Consider the following 27,534-nt stretch of genomic DNA (forward strand, 5'->3'; position numbering starts at 1 on the left):
GTGCTACCAAATACTAATTGAGTGTATGTAAACTTCTGACCCACTGGGAATGTGATGACATAAATAAAAGCTGAAATAAATCATTCTCTCTACTATTATTCTGACATTTCACATTCTTAAAGTAAAGTGGTGATCCTAATTTACCTAAAACAGGGAATTTTTACTCTGATTAAATGTCAGGAGTTGTGAAAAACTGAGTTTAAATGTATTTGGCTAAGGTGTATGTAAACTTCCGACTTCAACTGTATACACAGTGCATTCGGAAAGTATTCAGACCCTTTGACTTTTTACACATTTTGTTACGTTACAGCCTTATTCTAAAATGGATTTAAAAAAAAAAAAATCCCCTCATCAATCTACACACAATACCCCATAATGGCAAAGCAAAACATGTTTAAATATATTTTTGTAAAAACAAAACAATATCTGAAATATCACATTTACATAAGTATTCAGACCCTCTACTCAGTACCTTGTTGAAGCACCTTTTGCCGCAAATACATCCTCGATTCTTCTTGGCAGTGGTGGAAAAAGTACTCAATTGTCATATTTGAGTAAAAACGATACCTTAATAGAAAATAGAAAATGATTCAAGTTAAAGTGAAAGTCACCCAGTAAAATAATAAAGTAATCCAGTAAAATACTACTTGAGTAAATGTCCAAAAGTATTTGGTTTGAAATATACCTAACTGTCAAAAGTCAACGTAAAAGTAATAACCATTTCAAATTCCTTATTTTAAGCAAACCAGACGGGACAATGTTCTTATCTTTTTTAAATGACACTCAGACATAATTTACAAACAATGCATTTGTATTTAGTGAGTCCACCAGATCGGAGGCAGTAGGGATGGCCAGGGATGTTCTCAGCGCAAACTGGCTCTAACCAGAATAGAAAGAGGAGTGGGAGGCCCCGGTGCACAACTGAGCAAGAGGACAAGTACATTAGAGTGTCTAATTTGAGAAACAGACGCCTCACATGTTCTCAACTGGCAGATTCATTAAATAGTACCCGCAAAACACCAGTCTCAACATCAACAGTGAAGAGGCGACTCCCCGGTGCTGGCCTTCCAGGCAGAGAAACTCTATCCAGTGTCTGTTTTCTTTTCCAATCTTAATCTTTTCTTTTTAATTGGCCAGTCTGAGATATGGCTTTTTCTTTGCAACTCTGCCTAGAAGGCCAGCATCCCGGAGTCGCCTCTTCACTGTTGACGTTGAGACTGGTGTTTCCAGCTACAATAGTCATTTACAACATTAACAATGTCTACACTGTATTTCTGATCAGTTTGATGACAAAAAAAATTGCTTTTCTTTCAAAAACATGGACATTTCTAAGTGACCCCAAGTGACCCCAAACGGCAGTGTATATTTTTGCATTCATTGAAAGCATTAATTGAACTCCACTCAATATACTCTGAACATTTCATGACTCATGGACCAAGAATATTGTCTGAAGTTTCATAATTATATTTGTTTGTTAATGGGAAAATATGGGATTTTTTTTATTTCTTGAAAAGTTTATGTTTTGGAGATAATAGGTTTTCATCCAGGATTAATGTGTTTGGGGGTGGATGTGTGCTCATGTCAGTTCAATAGAGTGGCGAAAGAAGTTGAACAGCATTCCTTCTTATGCATATATTTTTCAGATAAAATCTGCCTAAGGTAATGCATGTGTGGTGAACAATTAAACCCGCATGTCAAGCTGTCTCACATTCAATGAGCTTGTTTTGTGTATGCACATTTGCATTGATGTTTTGGGTGAAAAAGAATACCTATTTTTTTTAAAGCAGAGGTATTAAGTCTAACAGGTCCTGGGGACCTGTGAACAGTGTACATCTAGCCTACAAGCAAGCCCAGTACCAGGTTTCCTAAATTACTTTGCCTCCCAAAATGTCTAGATTCACAGGGGAGCCACTGGAACAAACACTGGATGTTTGAACATGTGATTAGAAGTCAGGTGATTGGGATCTGGAGAGTGAGCTACGTTCAGGGGATCTAGGTGTTTGAGAGTGTGAGCTGGGAAGTGGACTGGAAAGTGAGCTGCATTCAGGGGATCTAGGTGTTTGAGAGTGGGGGCTGGAAAGTGGACTGGAAAGTGAGCTGCGTTCAGGGGATCTAGGTGTTTGAGAGTATGAGCTGGAAAGTGGGCTGGAGAGTGAGCTGCGTTCAGGGGATCTACGTGTTTGAGGGTGTGAGTTGGAAGCAGATGTTAGTATTGTGTGAAAATGTTGTGTGAAAGTATTTTTACTGTATGTCATTATCACACACTATTTAGTTCGGGTCTCTGCACCCCATCACTGTGAGGTATTGTTTGATTTGTGACACACGTCTTTCGGAGCTCTGGGTTTCCCGTGATTTTACGCCTCCCGTGTCTCACTAATGACGCCTTTTGCCTATTCCCTGCCTGTACTTTAGCCTATCAGATTTCCTGTTATCTACCTATTGCCTGATCTCCCAGACTAGCTTTTTCCTTGCCTGTACTGTTTCCTTTTTGGACCCCCTGTGTATGACCTTCTGCCTGCCCCTGGACCCAGCTACCTGCCTACTCCTGTGGTCCTTTGCAATAAACACCTGCAGCACCCTGCGCTTGAAACCAGCTCTCTGTCTCCCTTCCTGTTCATTACAAATACCTCCACACACACACAAAAAAGGAACAAAAATAATTGTTTGCAGGAAACAAATGTTATTTTTTTTATTCCTATTCATAGTTAAAATAAATAAACCTTAAGTCAGAGAATAAGAGGAGACTAAGTGAAATATACAACAAATTAAAGCACCACTAAGCACTATGTACAATATGTCCTTATTTGTGGCAGGTGTTTTGGGTTGGTTGAACATTTTAGGGAATATGGGAACTAAGGGCCATATTTACAAAGCATGGCAAAGTTGTGCACAGTTCATATGTTTCTCTCTAAAGAAAAGTTCTTACATAAAAAAAATATTAATTCTCTACATCTTTATTTCCTAAATTATTCAACCGTTATTTCAACCTGGTTAATACAGATGATTACTTTTTTACTAACACTCAGTTGTTCCGATCTGTAGTATAGTAAAGCCTGCTTACACACAAAAATGTCCTTCCCAAAACAGTACCACACATTGCCAGATCTTAATAGGATGCTAAATGAGGAAATAAAAAGGAATGTCCTGTCATCTACATTCCAGAAGTATAAATGGGGACAAGCTTGGAGAAGAGTTGGCTTTATATGTACAGTTCAGGCAAAACAAAATGAACAGTAAAGAAAAGGCTGTGGAAAGTGGCAGTTGTCTTGCCAGTCCATGGAAGTGTGTGTGTCCAGTTTAAGTGATACTTGTAAGCATCAGTAAGTCCAAAATGTTACTGAATATTGGAAGTGAAGGAAGGCGCCTAGGAAGAGAGGATAGACCGATTCTTCTCCTCATCTTTCCCTGGGGGTGATCGCATCAGCAAGACGGTGTCGACATGCACATCTTCATCATCTGATTGGACGACTTGGGTGTCCCGTCCGTCCTCATTGGTGTTCTGGCTGTTGGTGGAGGAGGTGGAGGCCACGCGGAACTTCCCATCACAACCGTCAGTGTAGTGGAGAGAGCGTCCCTGGTTGATTACCTTATCGTTGTTGTTGTTTCCATGAACTACTGTAGGTAAAATTAAGGGGATATTGGACAAAAGATTCTCAGTGCTACGCTCAATATTGCAGTTAGTGTTGCCAGCTAGTATAGAGGAGGGTAAAAGCCTCGACTCTCTGCCAAATACTACACTATCAACATAGGACGGCCTCAGACTGGCGTCTCCCCTCCACTCACCTTTACCTGGCAGAGGGGAGGCCAGCACCCCCTCATCCCCTCCAGAGCCAAGGAAGACATCCAGTGCTTCCTGGTCAGAGATGTCCATGAGGTCCATCTGCTCCAGCATGTCCACATTAACCTCCATGGATGAGACACTGCCAATGGGAGCTAACAACAACCCAAGAGACAACCGTGAGGTTGATTAGAGGCATATAATGTCAGTTTCACTTCTCATAGGAAATGTTTAGCAACATGTAAAAACTTTCACGTGTGTATATTGAACTAAAATATAAATGCATCATGCAACAATGTCAAAGATTTTACTGAATTACAGTTCATATAAGCAGATCAGTCAATTGAAATTGATAAGGCCCCAATCTATGGATTTCACATGGCTGGGCAGGGGTACAGGCCCAGCGAATCAGAATGAGTTTTTCCCCACAAATGGCTTTATTACAGACAGAAATACCACCCCCTCCCCTCAGACGATCACGCAGGTGAAGAAGCCGGATGTGGAGGTCCTGAGCTGGCGTGGTTACATGCGGTTGTGAGGCCGGTTGGACGTACTGCCAAATTCTCTAAAACAACATTGGAGGCCGATTATGGTAGGGAAATAAACATTAAATTATCTTGCATCAGCATGCCAATTGCACACTCCCACAAAACTTGAGGCATCTGCGGCATTGTGTTGTGTAACAAAGATGCACATTTTAAAGTTACCTTTTATTGTCCCCAGCACAAGGTGCACCTGTATAATTATCATGCCTTTTAATCTGCTTTTTTTTAGGCCACACCTGTCAGGTAAGGATGGATTATCTTGGATAAAGGAGAAATGCTCACTAACAGGGATGTTAACAATTTGTGCACAAAATGTGAGAGAAATAAGCTTTTGTGCGTATGGAACATTTCTGGGATACTTATTTATTTTTATTCAGTGTAATATGGCGAGTGATAGAAAGCGAGTACTTGAATTGTGCGGACTTGGATATAGGGTTATGGATAGGGTTTGGGTTGAGCCATGGTTTGGACATTAATCTAGGGTTAGTGTTAGGGTTTAGCCAGGGTGTGGACATGAATCTAGTGTTAGGGTAATGGCTAAGGTAAGGGTTGAGCTTGGGTATGGACATGTGTGATGCTGACTGCACTCACGTCTCTTATAGTCATGAATCTGCAAGTGGGCAGAGGACAGGTAGACATCCACATCGTGCTGAAAGACCTCCTCAAAGAAGCGCTGTCGCTCTTTCAGTTTCATCTGCTGGGCTGCGTCCATTCCTGGGACCCTCTGAGCATGCTCGGTCTCCGCTGGCACAGAGAACAACAGAACATATCTGTCAGAAACTCTGGTCAAACAGGTCTGCAAGATCAACACTCCCCAAAGCTGCAAGAAACAATGTGAATGCCAGAAAGGGGTAACACTGAACCATAGGAACAAGAAATGACAGGAAAACCCAGCCTTTACTGTAATCACAGGTTTTGGGGCTGTGAATTTTTGGCTTTTCATGTCCTCTTGCAGACTTGTTTTCCTTGGTACCACTCAGTAGCAGACACGTTTAGCATAATGTAGATAGAGCATGTATATGCGACATTTCTTACTAATTCTTTACGGTGAAATATGATTGGTCGTGTAAAACATATCACACATTCTCTCCTTTGTTTTATTCATGAAACAACAAGTTTTAGGAACTCAGTTGGGGTATCAACTTACTATTGAGAGTAAGAATAGTAGAATAAACTGGGTGCAATTTAGAAATGTGGTTTTGCATCAGCAGTTGTGCATTTTCTCATGTTATGTCAGACACTGACAGTCAATCAATTAGCCATGTCAGCTAACAATTTTTAGATTGGTAAATTAGACTAGCCAGCCATCTAAACTTGTAGTAATCATTGCCGAATCCCGACCAAGAACACGAGAAGGGAGCAAGCTACAGTGCATTCAGAAAGTATTCAGACCACTTCCCTTTTTCCACATTTTGTTACGTTACACAGTCTTATTCCAAAATGGATTAAATACAATGTTTTCCTCATCAATCTACACACTATAACCCATAATGACAAAGTGAAAAACATTTTATTTTTCAAATGTATTAAAAATAAAAAATAGAAATATGTTATTTACATTCAGACCCTTTGCTATGAGGCTCAAAATTGAGCTCAGGTGCATCCTGTTTCCAATGATCATCCTTTAGATGTTTCTACAACTTGATTGGAGTCCACCTGTGGTAAATGTAATTGATTGGACATGATTTGGAAAAGCACACACCTGTCTATATAAGGTCCCACGGTTGACAGCGCATGTCAGAGCAAAAACCAAGGCTTGAGGTAGAAGGAATTGTCCTTAGAGCTCCGAGACAGGATTTTGTCAAGGCACAGATCTGGTACCAAAGAATGTCTGTAAAAGGTCCCCAAGAACACAGTGGCCTCCATCATTCTTAAATGGAAGAAGTTTGGAACTAACAAGACACTTCCTAGAGCTGGCCGCGCAATCAAACTGAGTAATCATGGAAGAAGGGCCTTGGTCAGGGAAGTGACAAAGAACCCGATTGTCACTCTGACAGAGCTCTAGAGTTCCTCTATGGAGATGGGAGAACCTTTCAGAAGGACAACCATATCTGCAGCACTCCACCAATCAGGCCTTTATGGTAAAGTGGCCAGACGGAAGCCTCTCCTCAGTAAAGGCACATGACAGCCCGCTTGGAGTTTGCTAAAAGGCATCTAAAGACTCTCAGACCATGAGAAACAAGATTCTCTGGTCTGATAAAACAAAGATTGAACTCTATGGCCTCAATGCCAAGGATCACGTCTGGAGGAAACCTGGCACCATCCCTATGGTGAAGCATGGTGGTGGCAACATCATGCTGTAGGGATGTTTTTCAGCGGCAGGGACTGGGAGACTAGTCAGAATCAAGGGAAAGATGAACAGAGCAAAGTACAGAGAGATCTGTGATTAAAACCTGCTCCAGAGCGCTCAGGACCACCCAGGGGAGGGGGCAGGCTTCTCCCCCATACCTGAACCTGGCTTCACCTTTAACCCCAACACTTGTCACAAGTAAAGAGAGAGAGAAATGTTTACTTAAGGTTTAGGGTAGGGCTGTTATGGTGACGGTAATACGTGACCGTTTAGTCACGATAACTAGGCTTCTCCAAAACTGCGCTCTGATGGTGCATGTGGTTATTAGTAGAGTACCAAACTTGCTAACTGCCAGTTGCTAATGTTCTGGTACTCAGCACTCTGTCTCTCTAATCACACAATCATATTGCGCAACATTTCTATAGGCGCGATAAAACAGTTTTTATGGCCTCTTTTAAAAAGAGGATCCAATCAGCTTTCTATAGGCTAGGCCTACTATATTTATTTCTCAACTTTCCAAATATTAAGCACATTTCTTCGATTTACAACAGGAGTATAGCCTACCTGACTGGCATGAAAATAAACCACGGGGCAAATCTCAACCTATTCCGACAGGTGCATGATAATGGTCCATTCTAAATCATAACACATTTCACACATATATTATTTAGTATATGTAAAGACAAGATTCAAATAGTCTGATGAGTGACGATATTATCACTTGTGAATGATGTATTATCACTTAATGATGCCCTGCATGTGCAGTAAGGTTTACCTTCCAACAAGACAATGACCCAAAGCACACAGCCAAGACAACGCAGAAGTGGCTTTGGGACAAATCTCTGAATGTCCCTGAGTGGCCCAGCCAGAGCCCGGACTTGAACCCAATCTAACATCTCTGGAGATGCTTGAAAATAGCTGTGCAGCGACGCTCCCCATCCAACCTGACAGAGCTTGAGAGGATCTGCAGAGAAGAATGGGAGAAACTCCCCAAATACAGGTGTGCCAAGCTTGTATGTAGCATCATACCCAAGAAGACTCGAGGCTGTAATAGCTGCTTATTAAGGTGCTTCAACAAAGTACTGAGTAAAGGGTCTGAATACTTATGTAAATGTGATGTTTCAGTTTTTTATTTTTAATAAATTAGCAACAATTTCTAAAAAACTGTTTTTGCATTGTCTTTATGCGATTTTACGTGTAGATTGATGAGGGGGAAAACCAATTTAATCAATTTCAGAATGAGGATGTAACCTAACAAAATCTGGAAGAAGTCAAGGGGTCTGAATTCTTTCCGAAGGCACTGTATATACAGGGTCAGTTCGAATAGCATATGTACAATGTTCAGGGATACTGGAGTGACAGAGGTACAGTAGATAATGTATGAATAAGGATATATGATAAACAGAGTAGCAGCAGCATATATGATGATTGTATGTGAGTGGGTGTGTAGAGTCATCATAAATGTGTGTGCATGTTGTGTGTGTGAGAGCAATAAAAGTGTGTGTGTGTGTGTGTGTGTGTGTGTGTGTGTGTGTGTGTGTGTGTGTGTGTGTGTGTGTGTGTGTTGGAGTATCAGTGTGCTTGAGTGTGTAGATTCTTGTGAGTGTGCATAGAGAGTGCAAAAATAAAATAACAGTCAACTCAGATAGCCCGTGTAGCCACGTGTACTGTCACGCCCTGATCGGTTTCACTTGTTTTTGTGATTGTCTCCACCCCCCTCCAGTTGTCGCCCATCTTCCCCATTATCCTCTGCGTATACAGTGGGGCAAAAAAGTATTCTAAACTTTTGTTATTGACCAAATACTTATTTTCCACCATAATTTGCAAATTAATTCATTAAAAATCCTACAATGTGATTTTCTGCATTTTCTTTTCTTATTTTGTCTGTCATAGTTGAAGTGTACCTATGATGAAAATTACAGGCCTCTCTCATCTTTTTAAGTGGGAGAACTTGCACAATTGGTGGCTGACTAAATTGCCCCACTGTAATTCACTGTATCACAATTACAGTGGGAAAGAAGTGTACATACACTAAGTTGACTGTGCCTTTAAACAGCTTGGAAAATTCCAGAAAATTATGTCAGGGCTTTAGAAGCTTCTGATAGGCTAATTGACATAATTTGAGTCAATTGGAGGTGTACCTGCGGATGTATTTCAAGGCCTACCTTCAAACTCAGTGCGTCTTTGGTTGACATCATGGGAAAATCAAAAGAAATCAGCCAAGACCTCAGAAAAAAATTGTAGACCTCCACAAGTCTGGTTCATCCTTATTTCCAAACGCCTGAAGGTACCACGCTCATCTGTACAAACAATAGTGCGCAAGTATAAACACCATGGGACCACGCAGCCGTCATACCTCTCAGGAAGGAGACGTGTTCTGTCTCCTAGAGATGAACGTACTTTGGTGCAAAAAGTGAAAATCAAAGGAACTTGTGAAGATGCTGTAGGAAACAGGTACAAAGTATCTATATCCACAGTAAAACAAGTCCTATAACGACAGCAAGGAAGAAGCCACTGCTCCAAAACCGCCATAAAAAAGCCAGACTACGGTTTGCAACTCCACATGGGGACAAAGATAATACTTTTTGGAGAAATGTCCTCTGGTCTGATGAATCAAAAATACAACTGTTTGGCCATAATGACCATCGTTATGTTTGGAGGAAAAAGGGGAAGGCTTGCAAGCCGATGAACACCATCCCAACCATGAAGCACGGGGGTGGCAGCATCATGTTATGAGGGTGCTTTGCTGCAGGAGGGACTGGTGCACTTCACAAAATAGACGGCATCAATGGGAAGGAAAATTATTTGGATATATTGAAGCAACATCTCAAGACATCAGCCAGGAAGTTAAAGCTTGGTCGCAAATGGGTCTTCCAAATGGACAATGACCTCAAGCATATTTCCAAAGTTGTGGCAAAATGGCTTAAGGACAACAAAGTCAAGGTATTGGAGTGGCCATCACAAAGCCCAGACCTTAGTCCTTCAGAAAATTTGTGGACAGAACTGAAAAAGTGTGTGCGAGCAAGGAGCCCTACAAACCTGACTCAGTTACACAAGCTCTGTCAGGAGGAATGGGCCAAAATTCACCCAACTTATTGTGGGAAGCTTGTGGAAGGAAACGTTTGAACCAAGTTAAACAATTTAAAGGCAATGCTACCAAATACTAATTGAGTTTATGTAAACTTCTGACCTACTGGGAATGTGATGACAGAAATAAAAGCTGAAATAAATCATTCTCTCTACTATTCTACTATAATTCTGACATTTCACATTCTTAAAATAAAGTGGTGATCCTAACTGAGCTGAACTGAGACAGGGAATTTTTACTAGGATTAAATGTTAGGAATTGTGAAAAACTGAATGTATTTGGCTAAGGTGTATGTAAACTTCCAACTTCAACTGTAAGTATTCCTCTTATCTAGGTGGGTGAGGGCAGTGTGGAGTGTAATTGAGATTGTATATGGATCTGTTGGGGTGGCAAATTGGAGTGGGTCTAGGGTATGATGGAGTTGATATGTACCATAGACAGCCTTTCAGAGCACTTCATGATTACAGATGTGTGCTACAGGGCCATGGTGGCATGAAGCCTTAGAGTTCTCGGGAACAGGAATGATGGTGGTCAGCTTAAGACGTGGGGATTACAGACCCGGACAAATAGAGGTTCAAAGTGACTGTGAATATGCCTGCCAGCTGTTCTGCGCGTTCTCTGAGAATTCGGACCTGTATACCATCCAGCCCTGCTGTTTTGCCAGTGTTGACCTAATTAAAGACCTCAGTCGTCCTCTGAGAGCAAGATCACTCAGTCCTCTGGGTTGGTGGGGGCTCTCACGCATGGCATGGTTGAAGTGTGCATAAAATGCATTGAGTTCGTTTGGTAGAGAGACTTCATGGGCAGATCCACACCGTAGGCAGATCTCCACCGTCAGTAGGGGGGCCAGTAAAATATTTGCTGCGAGGTGTGGGGCCACCCAACCAAATCTCGCATAGGGCCCCCAAAATGCTAGAGCCGGCCCATTCTACATAAAGCTAATGCTTTTACTGTTGCAGACCCATACATTTCCTGACCAGTGTGGATGGCTTGAGAAATCAAAACATACAATATTCACACAGTACCACAGTGTACTGTGTTAATTGCTCAGCACCCACCAATTGCTTTGCAAATGCCAACTGTCAATTCCCTAAGTTAATCTTGTTTGGGATACAATGCAATCACATTTCCCACCTCATCAGCACCATTGTAATAAAGCAACGTGCTGCTAGAGCCAGGGGAGGGGACAGCACACAAGTGTGATACGCAGGAGACAGGAAAGAGAAATGCAGGAACCCAGAATAACCTGAGGAATGCCAGTGTGTTCATGGCTCAGAGTAAATCAGGTTACATCACCTTTTATGGTGGGCTCCCTGAACACATCACGTATACAGACTGACAAGACATATTCTCCCACTGTCAACATGAAACTCAATCTGTAAACACAGTCACTAATGGATTAGCGATGGAACATGGACATCATAAAGTGACATGTACACACATTTGAGCAGACAGCAGATTGATATACATTGGAGATTTCAACACAGCTCTGTAAAAGTGTTGCCCTCGCTCTGTCCTCTCACCACATCCATATATTGACCCCCTACTCTGAAAAAAAGTGTCTAGGGATTTAGGCATAATGAGAAGCTACAGGCAGGGATTGGGCTAATTGGATGAGGTTTTTAAATTGGGAATAATGTAAATATTATCTGGCTTGTGCAGTGAGCACTGATCACACACAGGCAGTGGTGCTATTAGCAGCACAGTACTTAGGCTCTGAGCAGCTGAGGACAGAGAGGGATCAGGATAGAAACAATGACAAGGGAAAGAGGAACTAGGCCTCCGACCACAGGACTGCAAGCTCCAAATGGGTGTATTTTCACATCGTCTTCATAAAATGTTTCTTTTTTTATCCTTGCTGAGTCATGACAAGGAATCACATGAAGCAGTGTTGCTTCTGTTTGTGTATGACCATGCTTCTCAGTAAGCAAATGGTACAGTATGATGATAATACCAATAGTGTTCCTTGTTTTCCTTTGTATGCAGAATGATTCAAGCCCATCTGAAAAGGGCAACAGACTCCCCCCAGTCCAGTCTGCTGTGTCAGCCCCAGCCTCCCTGTGGGTCCTGTGGAGTCCTCTGTCTAGTGATAGCAGGAGGCAGGCCTGTCACAGCAACTTCCTGTCTCCTTCAGTCTGACAGCCCTGTCCTGGGGCTTCGGGTCAGCTGGGGAGGAGAGGGGAGACGCCTCACTCACCCCCTGGGCCTGTCTGTCTGTTTGTCTGCACCACTGGGCATCTGTGGGTAAACACTAAGACACTGAGCCATGTGATGAAGAGCCTCTGACACCAGCCCAAGAAAACTCTCAGAGCTCCAGAGGCACAAAACCAAAATGACACAGCAAAAATACAGAGCTGGTGAGATGTCTACTGCGTCCTGCCAAACATTAAATGAGTTGTGGCGGTTCATAACATTGGTATTCTGTGTGCTCTATGGGTTACAAGTTTGCAGTCATGGAATTAGGCCACAACTGTGCTTCATCTTAGATTCTATCGCTCTGTGTATGTACACGACATAACTCGTTACATTGAGCAACATAATTTCATCCGTCACTTCTATTTCCTGACATAACTTGCAGTGGTGTGCAGGCTAACACCTATCTAACCAGCTAAACTGAGGCATGTAACAAGCCGATATAATTAGAAATATGTCTTTCCCTCCTTAAGCAGTCTCTACTCTCCTCTCCTTTCTTGTCTTGTCTTCTCTTATCATCCCCTTTTCTCTCCCCTCGTGGTCATTGTTAACATCAAGTGATGAGAAATAATTTCCCGGCATTTAGAACTGTTTTCATTGTCATTTCCAACTCTGTATTTTCTAAAGGTCAAGTCTCCCAGAGCTGCTTTTTATGTAACCAACAGAGAGAGAAGGATAGTGTCACTCTTTTTACTCCCCCGCAGAAAGCAAAGCATGGTGTGAGTGATGGAGTTACGATTACGTCATGAAGTCGTACGACAGAGCCCACTGAAACACTCTCACCATGCAGGCTGCTCTTTTTTCAGCCTCAATCTGGGAGATCATGTGAACTCATGCTGTGGGTCTACAGACATATACAATAGAAAACTCAACGGAAAATCTAATACGTCATCTGATTTCTCAATTTTCTCAATGCTAGGCTGAAAAATAAGCCTATTGTGATGTTTACTATATCACTAGTGTGTACGGAACCCAAACGCATCACAATGTGATGTCATAAAGTTATTACCTGTAATGCATCATTGGTTTCTATGGAGACCTACAGATGCCGGATCTTAACTTGATCACTCTTTTGTCGCTCATTGGGATCAAGGCTTGCAATCAAAATCATTTTCTCTCTAACTTGCTCAAATGCTAAGCCTAGGTCCGATTACTGCAACATTCAAATGTACAAAAATGTACCTGAAATGCAGCCATACACATAGACAACACACATTTTATATAGCTTAATAACACAAAATAGACATTGGTCTCCACAACATAAAAGTGTCTAGTGGATCCTAAGGGTACGAAGGGAGTTTAATTGGGTGGTCTAGCAGTTAAGGCCAGCACGCACACATAGGCCTACTGTATCAGTGTGGGTTTGATTCTGGCCCACGCCTTTCTGGCACAAATAACTCAATCCCCCGATTGACCTGATGTAGTTACACATCTCAAATATGGACAGTCCAGGGTATTGTACCCCAGAGCTTGATAAGAGATGCCCATACCAAACACTTTTGGATAACATAAATAGGAAACAAAACAATAACAATCAGTAGGTTACACCAACAATAGTTCCCATCGAGGAGATCAGGATTCTTCCAGACTGGTCTCCTTGTCCAGTGGTCACTATCCTCACTGCCTTACGCCAAAGTAACCCAGATTCTTCCAGAGTAAACTACAACTCCAACCTCCTCACGGTCATGGCCTCACAACTGCCAATCCTGCTCCTCACCATCATTCATGAGGAACAGCAAAAGTCCCCAGGAATCTCTATTGGGCTGGCAGCTGCTTGGTGTGCCGTCTCCATCACCTACCCCTTCGGACAACAAAAGAACCAAGACCACTGAGGAGAAACCATCTGGCAGCCCTGACAGTGTACATGAAGAGTTTCTTCAGCGAGAAGTTCCATGACGCCTGACATCACAACCAAAGCTGAGACAACCGGCGCTTAACAGCGATCAGACCCCAATCTCTGTTACATCTAGTAATTTTAACCCTTGTCATTTATAAATGAATGCATATTGTCGTTATAAGATAAGTGTAAGATAAGAGAGGCACAACAATACAAACTGTATGTTAGCTCAAGCTCTTAACATTTGTCAAAAAAAAAGAAACCTCAATGGGTCAGGGTCTCTTTACTATGTCCCCCGTCAGGTATAGATGGCATTCAACAAGGTCACTGGAGAGGTCTGCATGCTCAGACCAGAGCTGCTCACTGTAGGCATGGGGAAAGAGATTGACTCCTTTTTCTCTTCTCACAGTCTTACACAACCAGATAACCAGACACTGTGTTCTCTCATAACGGCACAGTGGAAGCCATGCTGACAAAGCAAGATGCCAGACAGAATTGAGGCCAGGCATCTGAAGAGGATGTCCAACATGAACTTGAGTTCGTTTTGATTTCTGGGATATCAAAACATGCCAGGGTGCATCTCAAAATTCTGGTGAAATGACCAATATCTTAGGGCTCTTTTTTTTTTAAATGTAAGATGTAGATGTAAAGTCCCCTGTTTTGGGGACCTGCGTGGTTATGGTTCCGGTCCCAACCGACATTTCACTTATATATTGATATGTGGTCACCATAGATCAAAATGGCTTGCAATGAGCGGTAACCCTAATTCTCACAGGTGTATGTTTCTTCTGCCTGTGTGAAGTCCATCAACTCCTGGCTGAACACTACCTCACAGCATATGCCTGGAATCCTTACATTGTAATATGGTTTCGCCACTGTAGCACATTCAGAGATCGATTTATATCCAGTAATCTAAAGGAATTTATGGATTTTAAAGAAAACACACTTTCTGTTTGTCATAGACGAACATGATTAATATGAGATAAAAGGCAAGTTCAGGAAGCTGTGAAGGATAGAAGGATCTCTCTGTGAGACTTTTAGAAAATATGCAAATTTTCTCTCAAAATAAATATATGAGGTGTAATCTAATAGTCATTTTATAAATTGATTATATTATATTTAGAAGTAATTTTAAGCCTTATTCCTAAACTCAGCAAAAAAGAAATGTCCTCTCACTGTCAACTGCGTTTATTTTCAGCAAACTTAACATGTGTAAATATTTGTATGAACATAAGATTCAACAACTGAGAAACTGAGCAAGTTCCACAAACATGTGACTAACAGAAATGGAATAATGTGTCCCTGAACAAAGGGGAGGTCAAAATGAAAAGTAACAGTCAGTATATGGTGTGGTCACCAGCTGCATTAAGTGCAGTGCATCTCCTCCTCATGGACTGCACCATATTTGCCAGTTCTTGCTGTGAGATGTTACCCCACTCTTCCACCAAGGCACTTGCAAGTTCACAGACATTTCTGGGGGGAATGGCCCTAGCCCTCACCCTCCGATCCAACAGGTCCCAGACGTGCTCAATGGGATTGAGATCCACGCTCTTCGCTGGCCATGGCAGAACACTGACATTCCTGTCTTGCAGGAAATCATGCACAGAATGAGCAGTATGGCTGGTGGCATTGTCATGCTGGAGGGTCATGTCAGGATGAGCCTGCAGGAAGGGTACCACACGAGGGAGGATGTCTTCTCTGTAACGCACAGTGTTGAGATGGCCTGCAATAACAACAAGCTCAGTCCGATGATGCTGTGACACACTGACCCAGACCATGACGGACCCTCCACCTCCAAATCAATACCGCTCCAGAGTACAGGCCTCGGTGTAACACTCCTTCCTTCGGCGATAAATGCAAATCCGACCATCCCCCCCTGGCGAGACAAAACCGCGACTCATCAGTGAAGAGCACTTTTTGCCAGTGCTGTCTGGTCCAGCGACGGTGGGTTTGTGCCCATATGTGACGCTGTTGCCGGTGATGTCTGGTGAGGATCTTTCTTACAACAGGCCTATAAGCCCTCAGTCCAGCCTCTCTCAGCCTATTGCGGACAGTCTGAGCACTGACGTGTCTTCCTGGTGTAACTCGGGCAGTTGTTGTTGCCATGCTGTACCTGTCCCGCAGGTGTGATGTTCGGATGTACCGATCCCGTGCAGATGTTGTTACACGTGGTCTGCCACTGCGAGGACAATCAGCTGTCCATCCTGTCCTGGACATTGTGATTTATTGCCCTAACCATATCTACAGTCCTCATGCCTCCTTGCAGCATGCCTAAGGCACGTTCACACAGATGAGCAGGTGTTTTTCAGAGACAGTAGAAAGGCCTCTTAAATGTTCTAATTTTTCATAACTGTGACCTTAATTGCGTACCGTCTGTAAGCTGTTAGTGTCTTAACAAACGTTCCACAGGTGCATGTTCATTAATTGTTTATGGTTCATTGAACAAGCATGGGAAACAGTGTATCAACCCTTTACAATGAAGATCTGTTAAATTATTTAGATTTTTATGAATTATCTTTGAAAGACGGGGTCCTGAAAAAGGTCAGTTTCTTTTTTTGTTGCTGAGTTTAGTTTGTTGAATAGGAAATACATCATATAAAATGTAACATTCTCATATTTTTATCATATTTGTACTGTGTACAAAAGTGACTACACCTCAGTCATTTATAAATATTTTTACCAGAATGTGAGATTTGAATCTTTCTTGGAGTATGCAGAATTACTCGTTATTGTTTATGGCCCTCTCATGATAAATAATTACTTTTGGGGATTAAATAGAATAGATTTTTGATTACATTTATTTAAATTGAAGAGGTTTATAAAGGTCCAATGCAGCTGTTTTTAATCACAATATCAAATCATTTCTGGGTAACAATTACATACCTTCCTGCAAGAACCTTGCTAGGACTGTCTGGGAGTAGTCTGAGTGGGGAAGGGAAAACTGAAAATATGCTGTTATTGGCAGATAGGTTTGGAGAAAACAATGTATTGGTCTGTTAGCTAATTTACAGCCTGGTGATGTCACCAGGTAGACCAAAACTCCATCCCACCAAAACAGGCTGACATTTCAGGCGATCTTTTCAAACAGCTTTTACACTAAATGTCCTTTGTCATTGTAACGGTTTTCTAGGTGTGAAGGAGAGTCGGACCAAAATGCAGCGTGTAGATTGCGATCCATGTTTAATGAACGAACGAAAAAACACGAATCAATAACAAACACTACAAAACAAAGAACTTAACGAAAACCGAAACAGCCAATACTTGTGTAACACTGAGACAGGAACAACAACACATAGGACAATCACCCACGACAAACTCAAAGAATATGGCTGCCTAAATATGGTTCCCAATCAGAGACAACGATAAACACCTGCCTCTGATTGAGAACCACTTCAGACAGCCATAGACTTAGCTAGAACACCCCACTAGCTACAATCCCTATACATACACACCACATACAAAAACCCATGCCACACCCTGGCCTGACCCAATACATGAAGAAAAACACAAAATACTTAGACCAGGGCGTGACAGTCATCATTTTTGAAATGTCTGACTATTATTCCTACCTCATAGTGTGGAAGAATTTTTGACTGTACAGGCCTTTAAAAAACCTAACACAATGGTATATCTTAGCGCTGGCAATAGCACTATAGGTCTGGGTGTGTCAAAAATATTTTGGGTAATTTCACAGTGGGAATTATGGGTGCAATAGCTGATAGCCCAAAAGTGCTGGGTTTTGATGAATAAATAAGTTGTATGTGTGTTGAGGCTTGGCCCTTCACTGGTCACTCAGAACATGCTCCATGGCTAAATATGTGCTTGCTTGAAGTTGTGTATTTACAGTCTTTTGTTATCAGCTCCAATTTGAATGTTTCTCTGTTATACACTGAGTGTACGAAACATTAGGAACACCTTCCTAATATTGAGTTGCACCGCCTTTTGCCCTCAGAACAGCCTAAATTTGTTGGGGCAGGAACTCTACAAGTTGTCGAAAGTGTGCCACAGGGATGCTGGCCCATGTTGACTCCAATGCTTCCCATAGTTATGTCAAGTTGGCTGGATTGCCTTTGGGTGGTGGACCATTCTTTATAAACACTGGAAACTGTTTAGCGTGAAAAACCCAGCAGAGTTGCAGTTCTTGCCACACTCAAACCAGTGCACCTGACACTTACTACCATACCTCTAACAAAGGCACTTACATCTGTGTCTTGCCCATTCAGCCTCTGAATGGTACACATACACAATCCATGTTTCAATTGTTTTCAGTCTTAAAAATCTTTCTTTAACCTGGCTCCTCCCCTTCATCTACGCTGATTGAAGTGGATTTAACAGGTGACATCAATAAAGGACCATAGCCTTCATAGCTTATGTCATGGAAAGAGCAGTTGTTCCTAATGTTTTGTACACTCAGTGGAAATAGCCAAACAAAACAAAATGTAGGCCTATCCCATGTTTGCTAAATATGTTGAACATGTTTGCAGTCCATATTGTCGTAAGTAACAGCAATAAGAAAAAAATATTAAAACACAGCATTAGCACTGATACACGCCTGCTGTACTCTAAATTGCAATTATGTCTGACAACTAACAGAAACCTGCTGCGCGCGTGCGCCATCGTGCATAAATGTATTTTGTCCCCCCACACCGATCGTGACACGCAGGTTAAAATATCAAAACAAACTCTGAACCAATTATATTAATTTGGGGACAGGTCGAAAAGCATTAAACATTTATGGCAATTTAGCTAGCTAGCTTGCACTTGCTAGCTAATTTGTCCTATTTAGCTAGCTGTTGCTGTTGCTAGCTAATTTGTCCTGGGATATAAACATTGAGTTGTTATTTTACCTGAAATGCACATGGTCCTCTACTCCACCAATTAATCCACACATAAAACAGTCAACCGAATCGTTTATAGTCATCTCTCCTCCTTCCAGGCATTTTCTTCTCTTGACTTTATATTGCGATTGGCAACTTTCATAAATTACGTGCATTACCACCACCGACCTATTTCGTCTTTGTCACCCACGTGGGTATAACCAATGAGGAGATGGCACGTGGGTACCTGCTTCTATAAAACAATGAGGAGATGTGAGAGGCAGGACTTGCAGCGCGATCTGCGTCAGAAATAGAACTGACTTCTATTTTAACCCTAGGTAACGCTGGCGCGCGCAATAATTTAATCATTTAGATTTCTACATTTGTTTTGCGACGCGAGCGGTGTAGTTGGCCTGTGAGCCATGGATAAGCGTTGACATTAAGCACGATTAAATTCACTTATGACAAGACCTAAAAAGATGATGAATAATTATAATAAAATGAATAACCTATTTAAATAACCTATGTCTAAATACAGCGACAGGCACCACAATTACTCCCCATGGGCATATGATATTGAGACAACGTAGGCTATAGAGGGTTTTATGAATATCTAAAAGCTGGAAAAAAAGCCATTATAAAGGGGAATGTCTACTCACCGTTCTACTGCTTCCAACGGTTTCTGTCTCATATCATGGAGACTGCATTCACGGTAAATGCTGCATATGTCGGCTCAATCGTAAATTACCATTTCAATTGCTTCAGCTATACAAATGGAATATGACCCGTCATGTCAGTGCAATAGATCCTACAACCTGCTTGACATTGATGCATTGCTGTATTTTTCTTAGAGGCCTGGGACCTGGCTTATACATGAGCTAAAGGGAGAGTAGTTAAATATGCTTTTCTTCCTATTCCATTGAGTTACCATCTAGTCACCTTTAATCAATAAGGTGTGGGAAACTCACAACTGACCTTTTTAACCTCTGATCAGTTCCCTAGGTCACACAATGATGTGATCACAAATGTCCTGGATTGATGAGATCACTTTTCCGGTCAGTCATTCTCCATTCCCTACCCAAACCCCCCCAGTTCACACCACAAGCGATCCAGTGTGACAGCCAGCAGGCAACACAGAGTGGCTATTCAGGAGGGAGGAAGAGGAGGGAGGGCAATGAGAGAGGACTGGGACAAAAAGGATGAAGGCAGATTGTCTGATTTTCTTAAGACAGGTTTTTTCACAGTTTTTACTCACTCCCTCCCTCCGTCTCAGTGAATGCAGTGGGAGTTGTGGGAGGGACAGAGTGTAGGATTAGGGCTCAGTACCAGCTGGACGTGTGATATTTGTCAGATTCAGACAGAGCCGGACATGTCAGCGTGCCCACTCTACCTTCCCACACAAAGACAAACACAGATCTGACAGTAAAAACAAAAGCGGGGATGTGAGGGAGTGGGCCTGGGCCTGATTCTGAAGACTTGATGCGAGTGAGAGGAAGTTATTTTACTCAATGGGCATGTAGGGAAGGGTAGGAAGGGGTATCCCATTACATCACCAACGCACTGTCCCTCCCTGTATTCATCCTCACATTAGACCTTAGTGCCAGCCAGATACTGAGATACTGAGAGGGTGATGACCGGAAGAGCCTCAGAACAACAAACAGTGTTTGGGAACAAAACATGGATGATTAGCTTTCCAGATGCTTTTGGGTTTTAGATCTTTCATCCAGGCTGCTGGTTTGTGGCCCTGCTAGAGCAGCTCTGAAACTAAAACCCTTATGGGAATGGCCACTTCCTTCTGTGCAAACTGATTATAGACTAGTTTGCCAGACTCTCATTTTGAGGGAATTTTCTGCCATACAGCAAATTAAACCACTGTTAAACCAAAACCACAGGCATCATTCTCATATTTCCTAGCATGCTCTATTGCAGGTCCATTTTTAAAAATTGTTTCAATAACCATATTTTTGATTAAATAATCTTATGCTATTTATGTACAGTATAGTATACATTTTAATAAACTAATCCAATATATTACTTGGATTTATTCCACCCATTACTGAACTAGTTGTTCCAGTTTACATGCTTTAGGTAGTCTCATATCTTAGTCATTCCAACCCAGCAGTCATTCTAAATTTGGAAAGAAAATTCAAAATGTTGGAATTACACACCACTCCACTCTCTCTTTCTCTCTCCCTCCCTTCACCAGGCAGTGACTCTTGACCAGATGCATCAGGACCAACAAGACGTGATGTAATGCTGTTTGGGGAGATGAGACTGACCTTTTAATGTTGCTGAGGGGGCGGGAGGGCGACAGCAAACATTTTATTTTAACATGGACCATTTCATCACTTGTTCTGGAGTCAAGTCAGGAGGGAAAGTGGACAGAACACCGAGAGGAGTGAGAAAGGTCAGATAAAGAGTAAATGTTTCAATAGAAGTACAAAGAAGGTGGGAGAAAGAAGGAATGTCTTTTTTAAATGTTTTATTTAACCCTTATTTTACCAGGTAAATTGACTGAGAACTGGGGATGATTAGGTGGCCATGATGGTATGAGGGCCAGATTGGGAATTTAGCCAAGACACCAGGGTTAACAGCCCTACTCTTATGGTAAGTGCCATGGAATCTTTAGTGACCACAGAGAGTCAGGACAAGTCCTGCCTCGGTTTAACATCCCATCCGAAAGATGGCACCCTACACAGGGTAATGTCCCCAATCACAGCCCTGGGGCATTGAGATATTTTTGGGGGGACCAGAGGAAAGAGTGCCTCCTACTAGTAATCCAACACCACTTCCAGCAGCTTCTGATCTCCCATCCAGGGACCGACCAGGACCAACCCTACTTAGCTTCAGAGGAAAGCCAGCAGTAGGATTTAAAAGAGAAGCAAAAGGAATTGGTGTGGAATAGACAGGGAGAGCCAAGAGAAGAAATGTGACAACTCTGATTGGGGCTCATTAGCAGAGGATGTCTTGCTGTTTTGACAGGATGTATTTTCTGCTGCTCTCATCATCACATTCCACTCTCAGCAGTCTAGTAGCTGGCTAAAGCAGGCACTATGGAGATCACCAGCTGGCCATGACTGCCTGTAACTGGAAATTCACTGGATAAACTGCTGAGAATCAGGGGTCAACATTTAAACAGCTTCAGAAAAACTAGCTTTACCATCAGATTATATGAAGCCCTGTGCAATTACTTCGTTAATTGAAGAGGTTTGGTAGGTGGTAAACTGACCTCGGTGGCAGACAGCAGCCTCCCTTTCATAAAACAAGATGCCTCGTCGTTCTTTACACTGCTTATTTTGGGTAATTTTTTTGTATCTTCCTGCTCTCTCCGGAAACTTCCATTTGGGCTTGGTTCCAATTGCAAAGAGAGTGAATTATTGATGGTGAGAGTTGAGCAGTGTGTGTGTTTGTTTGGATTGTGTGTGTGGGGTAGGTAAGCTTTTTGCAATGGGTTGAATCACAGCCTGGCACCACCACATATCTCACTCAGTAAACACCAAAATGACATTACCAACCCCCTCCTTCCCCCAGCACAAACATACACACCCCGAACAGACAATAGGACCGTTTATGTGTCAGTCAGCCTCAATCTCCTGTCCTAGTGCCCTCTATGTGGTCCATGAGCAGAATACTGGTCCACAATGGACCCAAGCAGCTGACATCTGAGAAATGTCTCCATTAGATTACACTCACTCACCATGAATGTGCAGGTTTAGCCAGGAGTGTTGTGGGAGTGGATGTATGTGTCGGTCAACTGAGCTCCCTCCATCGTGAGTTGAAGACTCCAAGTCATAATCACATGATAACTCATTACCAGCCCTTTGGCAATACATAAACTGTCCAATTGTTCATCTTCCCTGGTGTTCCTGGAACCTATTTGTTGCGGATCCTCTTTTTTTGATGAATAGTTCAGATTGCTATTTTCATATCAGTGGGGAGTGTCACTGAAATGTTTGGCTAAACCCAATAGAATAGTTCTGGCCTTGCACTGATCTATCATTTCTCAAATCTTGTGCTGTCACGAGCCTGCCCAGCTAGCACAAAACGTTCTGAGAACCATATGTTTCTTAGAGCTTGTTGAGAGCTTGGTTGTCCTATGGTTATTTAGCATACAACCTTTTCACAATGTTCTGGGAATGGTGCAGGACACCCAGCTATCACAATGTTCTGAGAACAATAGGTGGCAATTTAGGTACTTCAGCATAATGTTTTCTACAGGTTTCCTCATGGTTCCATTTGAAGTCATGTTCTTTGAACATTAAAAAAACTTTAAGAACCACAAGAAAACATGAATGTTCTAAGAAGGTTATAATAATATTATTTAAAAACATTACACGACCGTTCAAAAGTTTGGGGTCTCATAGAAATGTCCTTGTTATTGAAAGAAAAACACTTTTTTGTCCATTAAAATAACATCAAATTGATCAGAAATACAGTGTAGACATTGTTAATGTTGTAAGTGACTGTTGTAGCTGGAAACAGCAGATTTTTTTTAATGGAATATCTACATAGTCGTACAGAGGCCCATTATCAGCAACCATCACTCCTGTGTTCCAATGGCACGTTGTGTTGGCTAATCCAAGATTATCATTTTAAAAAGGCTAATTGATCATAAGAAAACCCTTTTGCAATATGTTAGCACAGCTGAAAACTGGTGTCCTGATTTAAAGAAGCAATAAAACTGGCCTTCTTTAGACTATTTAAGGATCTGGAGCATCAGCATTTGTGGGTTCAATTACAGGCTCAAAATGGCCAGAAACAAAGAACTTTCTCCTGAAACTCGGCAGTCTATTCTTGTTCTGAGAAATGAAGGCTATTCCATGCGAGAAATTGCCAAGAAACTGAAGATCTCGTACAATGCTGTGTACTACACCCTTCACAGAACAGCGCAAATTGGCTCCCGTGGTCAGTAAAAAAATAAAACAAATATCTTGTTAAGTGTGTTCAGGTCTGTTGGCCACGCCCAGGTCTGTTGGCCACGCCCAGTAATTGGTCACACCTGATTTTTTTAATGAGTGTTTGTTTCCTTTGAAGTAGGGTCTGTTTGAAAAGACTAAAATGAACAGCTTCGTATAAGTAAAAAAAAACATGGCATGCTAGCTCCATCCTGGTGGCACAGTGGACTAATGTCATGGATAGAGAACAGAATATCGTAGGCTCGAATTTCCCCGACGCCGTGCCACAATAAAACATTTATTAATTAATGCCTAAGCAAATTAATTTCCTGGAGTTCAAAACAGTTCACTGGACAGAGGTTGCTCTCTGGTTTTGTGATGAATTTTGTGGTTGAATTTATTCTGCCACTGTGTCTTCTTATTGTCTTGGCCTTAGGCCTATGTATCACAGTGTCAAAGCATATGAACTAACAGGTTATAGAGCAAAAAATGAAATTATCACAACACAGGTTATTATCACAACACAGGTTATTATCACAACACAGGTTATTATCACAACACAGGTTATTATCACAACACAGGTTATTAAATGGCTTTTTCTTCTGGCTTGGCTTCCGCGGTGATTTTACCCACACATCACTACTGATGGCTTCATTCCCAGAACCAATGGGAAAACAACAACTTACGTTTACACAACTTTCAAGGAATGCTAGCTGGGTGAGAAGTAGTTAGTAATTATCCTGCCATAGGTCTATGGTGAACAGCAAAGACCTGAAACCAATCCACTATGTACTTCCCATACAATTAATAATGGGAGTGATACCTGTGTTGATGTGGGAGAGGTTTCCAGCATATATTGACAGATTTATGAATAATGAATAATGACTGTATTGTTGTATTTAATTAACTACAATATGCCTATAGGCATTCACATGTACCTGGTCTGAATCCGGGGTTGTTTTTCACCAAGCAGAGGGTGGGATTTTTTTATTTCACCATTTAGGCCAGTTGAGAACAAGTTCTCATTTACAACTGCGACCTGGCCAAGATAAAGCATAGCAGTGTGAACAGACAACACAGAGTTACACATGGAGTAAACAAACAGTCAATAACACAATAGAAAAATATGTATACAGTGTGTTCAAAGGAGGTAAGGCAATAAATAGGCCATATTGGCGAAGTGATCACAATTTAGCAATTAACACTGGAGTGATAGATGTTCAGATGAGGATGTGTAAGTAGAAATACTGGTGTGCAAAAGAGCAGAAAAACAAATATGGGATGAGGTAGGTAGTTGGTTGGATGGGCTATTTACAGATGGGCTGTGTACAGGTGCAGCGATCGGTAAGCTGCTCTGACAGTTGATGCTTAAAGATAGTGAGGGAGATATAAGTCTCCAACCAGTGATTTTTGCAATTAGTTTCAGTCATTGGCAGCAGAGAACTGAAAGGAAAGGCGGCCAATGTAGGTGTTGGTTTTGGGGGTGACCAGTGAGATATACCTGCTGGAGCGTGTGCTACAGGTGGATGTTGCTATGGTGACCAGTGAGCTGAGATAAGGCCAAGCTTTACCTAGCAAAGACTTATAGATGACCTGGAGCTAGTGGGTTTGGTGACGAATATGTAGCGAGGACCAGCCAACGAGAGCATACAGGTCGCAGTGGTGGGTAGTATATGGGGCTTTGGTGACAAAACGGATGGCACTGTGATAGACTGCATCCAATTTGCTGAGTAGAGTGTTGGAGGCTATTTTGTAAATGACATCGCCAAAGTCGAGGACCGGTAGGATAGTCAGTTTTACGGATGATGGAAGATTTGTTCAAAGCTAATTAAGAGGACTTGGTCTTTGATCTGAGGGCTGCATAGATTAAAGGATATGAGTGGAAATACACATGTGCACGTATATTAATACATATAGATACACCCCCCCTCATACCAATCAAGTTGTTCTCTCGCCTAACCTCGTCCCCAGGCTAATTGCTACCAAATAGCATTAGAAAAATAAATATCTGGTTGATCAAGTTGTTGGTCAGCCATGCTTAGGGACAAACTACAGTATCTACACTGCAGCAGTAGCAGTCAAAGTTAAATGAGTACAGGTGCACTAAAAACAGACTTGTGTTGTGACCATCTCTCCATCCTACAGTGGGCTGTGTCACTATGAGGACAGTACCAGGCTGTGTCTGCCTCGGTGGGAGGCTGGCTCCGTTTTAAAGGAGCACTCTGGCAGCAACCATCCTGTCTGTGACCATTCAATACCAACTCCGCACTCACTTCATAATTCTCAGCCCTTCATCTAACTTTTAAACAGTGTGACAACAGCTGTTCAGTCCTCCAAGCCAACCCAAACTGCTGTGCCTCCAAACATAACATTCCCACACAATTCAGTCCATACAGGCAGGGCGCTGGGCATCGGGACTGGTCAACGCAACAGATGGAAGATGTCTTCTCTCACAGTCATGTTCTGATTCAATTTAGCCCCAGACGCCACTGACTGACTAACAAATTAAATTACCCCTATCTGGGTTTCTCTGTGAGAGCACCGTCTGTAGGACAGTCTATAGCCCTATGTCACTGCAGTAAATCTGTTCCCATAAGAGATAGACACACAATCTCATTAGGAGTTAGAGATTTATGTCAGTGAAACCAATGGATGCCTTTGTGGCCCCAAACCAAAATTAGAATATATCCCTTTAAGAACCCTCAGCGGCTTGAGTAGAGTCCCACTGATTACAGCGGGACAGTATATACGGTGATGATTCAACATTCTTGTCTTTATTTGGTCAGGAAAGCATGTACAGTATGCCAGCCTTAGTAACATCAAAACAGCAGGTCCTTACCATATCGGCTGAACATTCAAAGCAGCCAACACCGACACTGACACATTTAAATGCTCAAACACCACCAACAACAACAACATCAACCACAACAGGAATCAGTATTTCACCCATAATTACTTCAACAGGTTCTGTTGATTGTGGCTTGATTTATGTTTCTCTTCCCTAAATATTGAATGTGTTTGTCTGTCTGTAAAAGCTAAAGCAGATAACCAAATATGGACAATAATTGTTCTATGTATCTTTCTGCTCAGCAATAGGGGGATTACAGTAAATGAACCTATGTAGAAAGTTAATAAAAACAGTACAGTACAGAATAAATGACAAAAATGATCTGTAATAACTTACGGCGTATTCACACAGTGACACAGTCTTTCCAACTCCTACACATTCAAGCAGTTGTTGAGAGAGCTAAATAAGCTGTAAAGTTACTCACAGGGTAGACGCTTGTTGTGGAGGTTTGCCCCAGATGAGCTCATGGTGCTCGCAGATTCGGACAGAGAGCTGCAGAATCAGATAAGATGTGCTGTTGAGGAGGACTGGAGGGTCAGTTCACACAGTTAGGCACAGAGATGCGATGAGGTGGGGAACAATCAGCCCTCCAGAGCTTTAGCAGGACAGCTCATCGCCCTCCTCCTCTCCTGGGACAGAGAGACAGAGTCAAAGCACTCCCAAGAAAGTCACTGGCTCTCTCAAGCACACGCTCTCTCTTCTACAGGACCCTTCTCTCTTAGTGTACTCAATCAGTCAACTAAAGTATTTGGATGAGGACAGCAAGTTAAGGCTTGTGGAGCATACCAAGTGGTTATTCACAGAGGGAGGAGCTTGGTGTGAGAGGGGTGGATAGGCTATAGCGCTGGGTCTTTTATGTAACAGTGGGAAATACCAAGTCAGTAGACAGACGCTTTTATTTTTGTCATCCTCGCCCTCTCTCGCTCTTCTTTCTCCTCTGTGTCACTCTCACTTCAAGGGTCAATTGATGTGCACAAAATGTAATGTGGCAGGATACGAGATCTTCTTGCCATTAATGGAATAGCATTGATGTTATTGAACAAATCAAAAGCTTGCCCTTTTGACACACTGTTCTTCAGAGGAATAGTTGATTTCAGCGGCTTTATTTATAATTCAGTTCATGGCATAGGTTCAATTCTTTTCACAAAAAATTCAATTAGAAGCCAATACCTCTAAAATATCTTATTGTGTTTAGCTCGACTGCAAAATATTTATTATAGGAATATATTTTAAATATAGGAAC

The 27,534-nt window shown here is 42.1% G+C and overlaps 1 protein-coding gene across 2 annotated transcripts; it reads right to left on the reverse strand.

Moving 5' to 3' along the window:
• Positions 1 to 1,469: 1,469 nt before the first annotated feature.
• On the reverse strand, positions 1,470 to 27,032 carry LOC139414275 (dysbindin-like). 2 transcript variants are annotated; one of them, XM_071162178.1, is made up of 4 exons: positions 26,716 to 27,032; positions 4,915 to 5,067; positions 3,784 to 3,933; positions 1,470 to 3,615 (listed from the first exon to the last, which is right to left on the reverse strand). In XM_071162178.1, the coding sequence occupies exons 1-4, from the start codon at positions 26,756 to 26,758 to the stop codon at positions 3,365 to 3,367; spliced, it is 597 nt and encodes a 198-aa protein (XP_071018279.1). In that variant the 5' UTR covers positions 26,759 to 27,032; the 3' UTR covers positions 1,470 to 3,364. The 2 variants fall into 2 exon arrangements, with proteins under 2 accessions (XP_071018279.1, XP_071018280.1); XM_071162179.1 differs by lacking the exon at positions 26,716 to 27,032 and adding an exon at positions 4,235 to 4,343 and having other exon boundaries at positions 4,915 to 4,961.
• Between the last annotated feature and the right edge of the window lie 502 nt (positions 27,033 to 27,534).

The sequence above is a fragment of the Oncorhynchus clarkii genome, chromosome 7 (genome assembly GCF_045791955.1).
Source record: "Oncorhynchus clarkii lewisi isolate Uvic-CL-2024 chromosome 7, UVic_Ocla_1.0, whole genome shotgun sequence".
Lineage (NCBI taxonomy): Eukaryota > Metazoa > Chordata > Actinopteri > Salmoniformes > Salmonidae > Oncorhynchus > Oncorhynchus clarkii.

Bases quoted from the DNA above. Each gene is read 5' to 3' on its own strand.
- LOC139414275 (XM_071162178.1), bottom strand. From the start codon at position 26,758: ATGAGCTCATCTGGGGCAAACCTCCACAACAAGCGTCTACCCT. The intron at 5,068-26,715 runs GTGAGTAACTTT...TCTCTGTGCCAG, and splicing joins CCACAACAAGCGTCTACCCT to CGGAGACCGAGCATGCTCAG. The intron at 3,934-4,914 runs GTGAGTGCAGTC...GGTTGTTGTTAG, and splicing joins GATTCATGACTATAAGAGAC to CTCCCATTGGCAGTGTCTCA.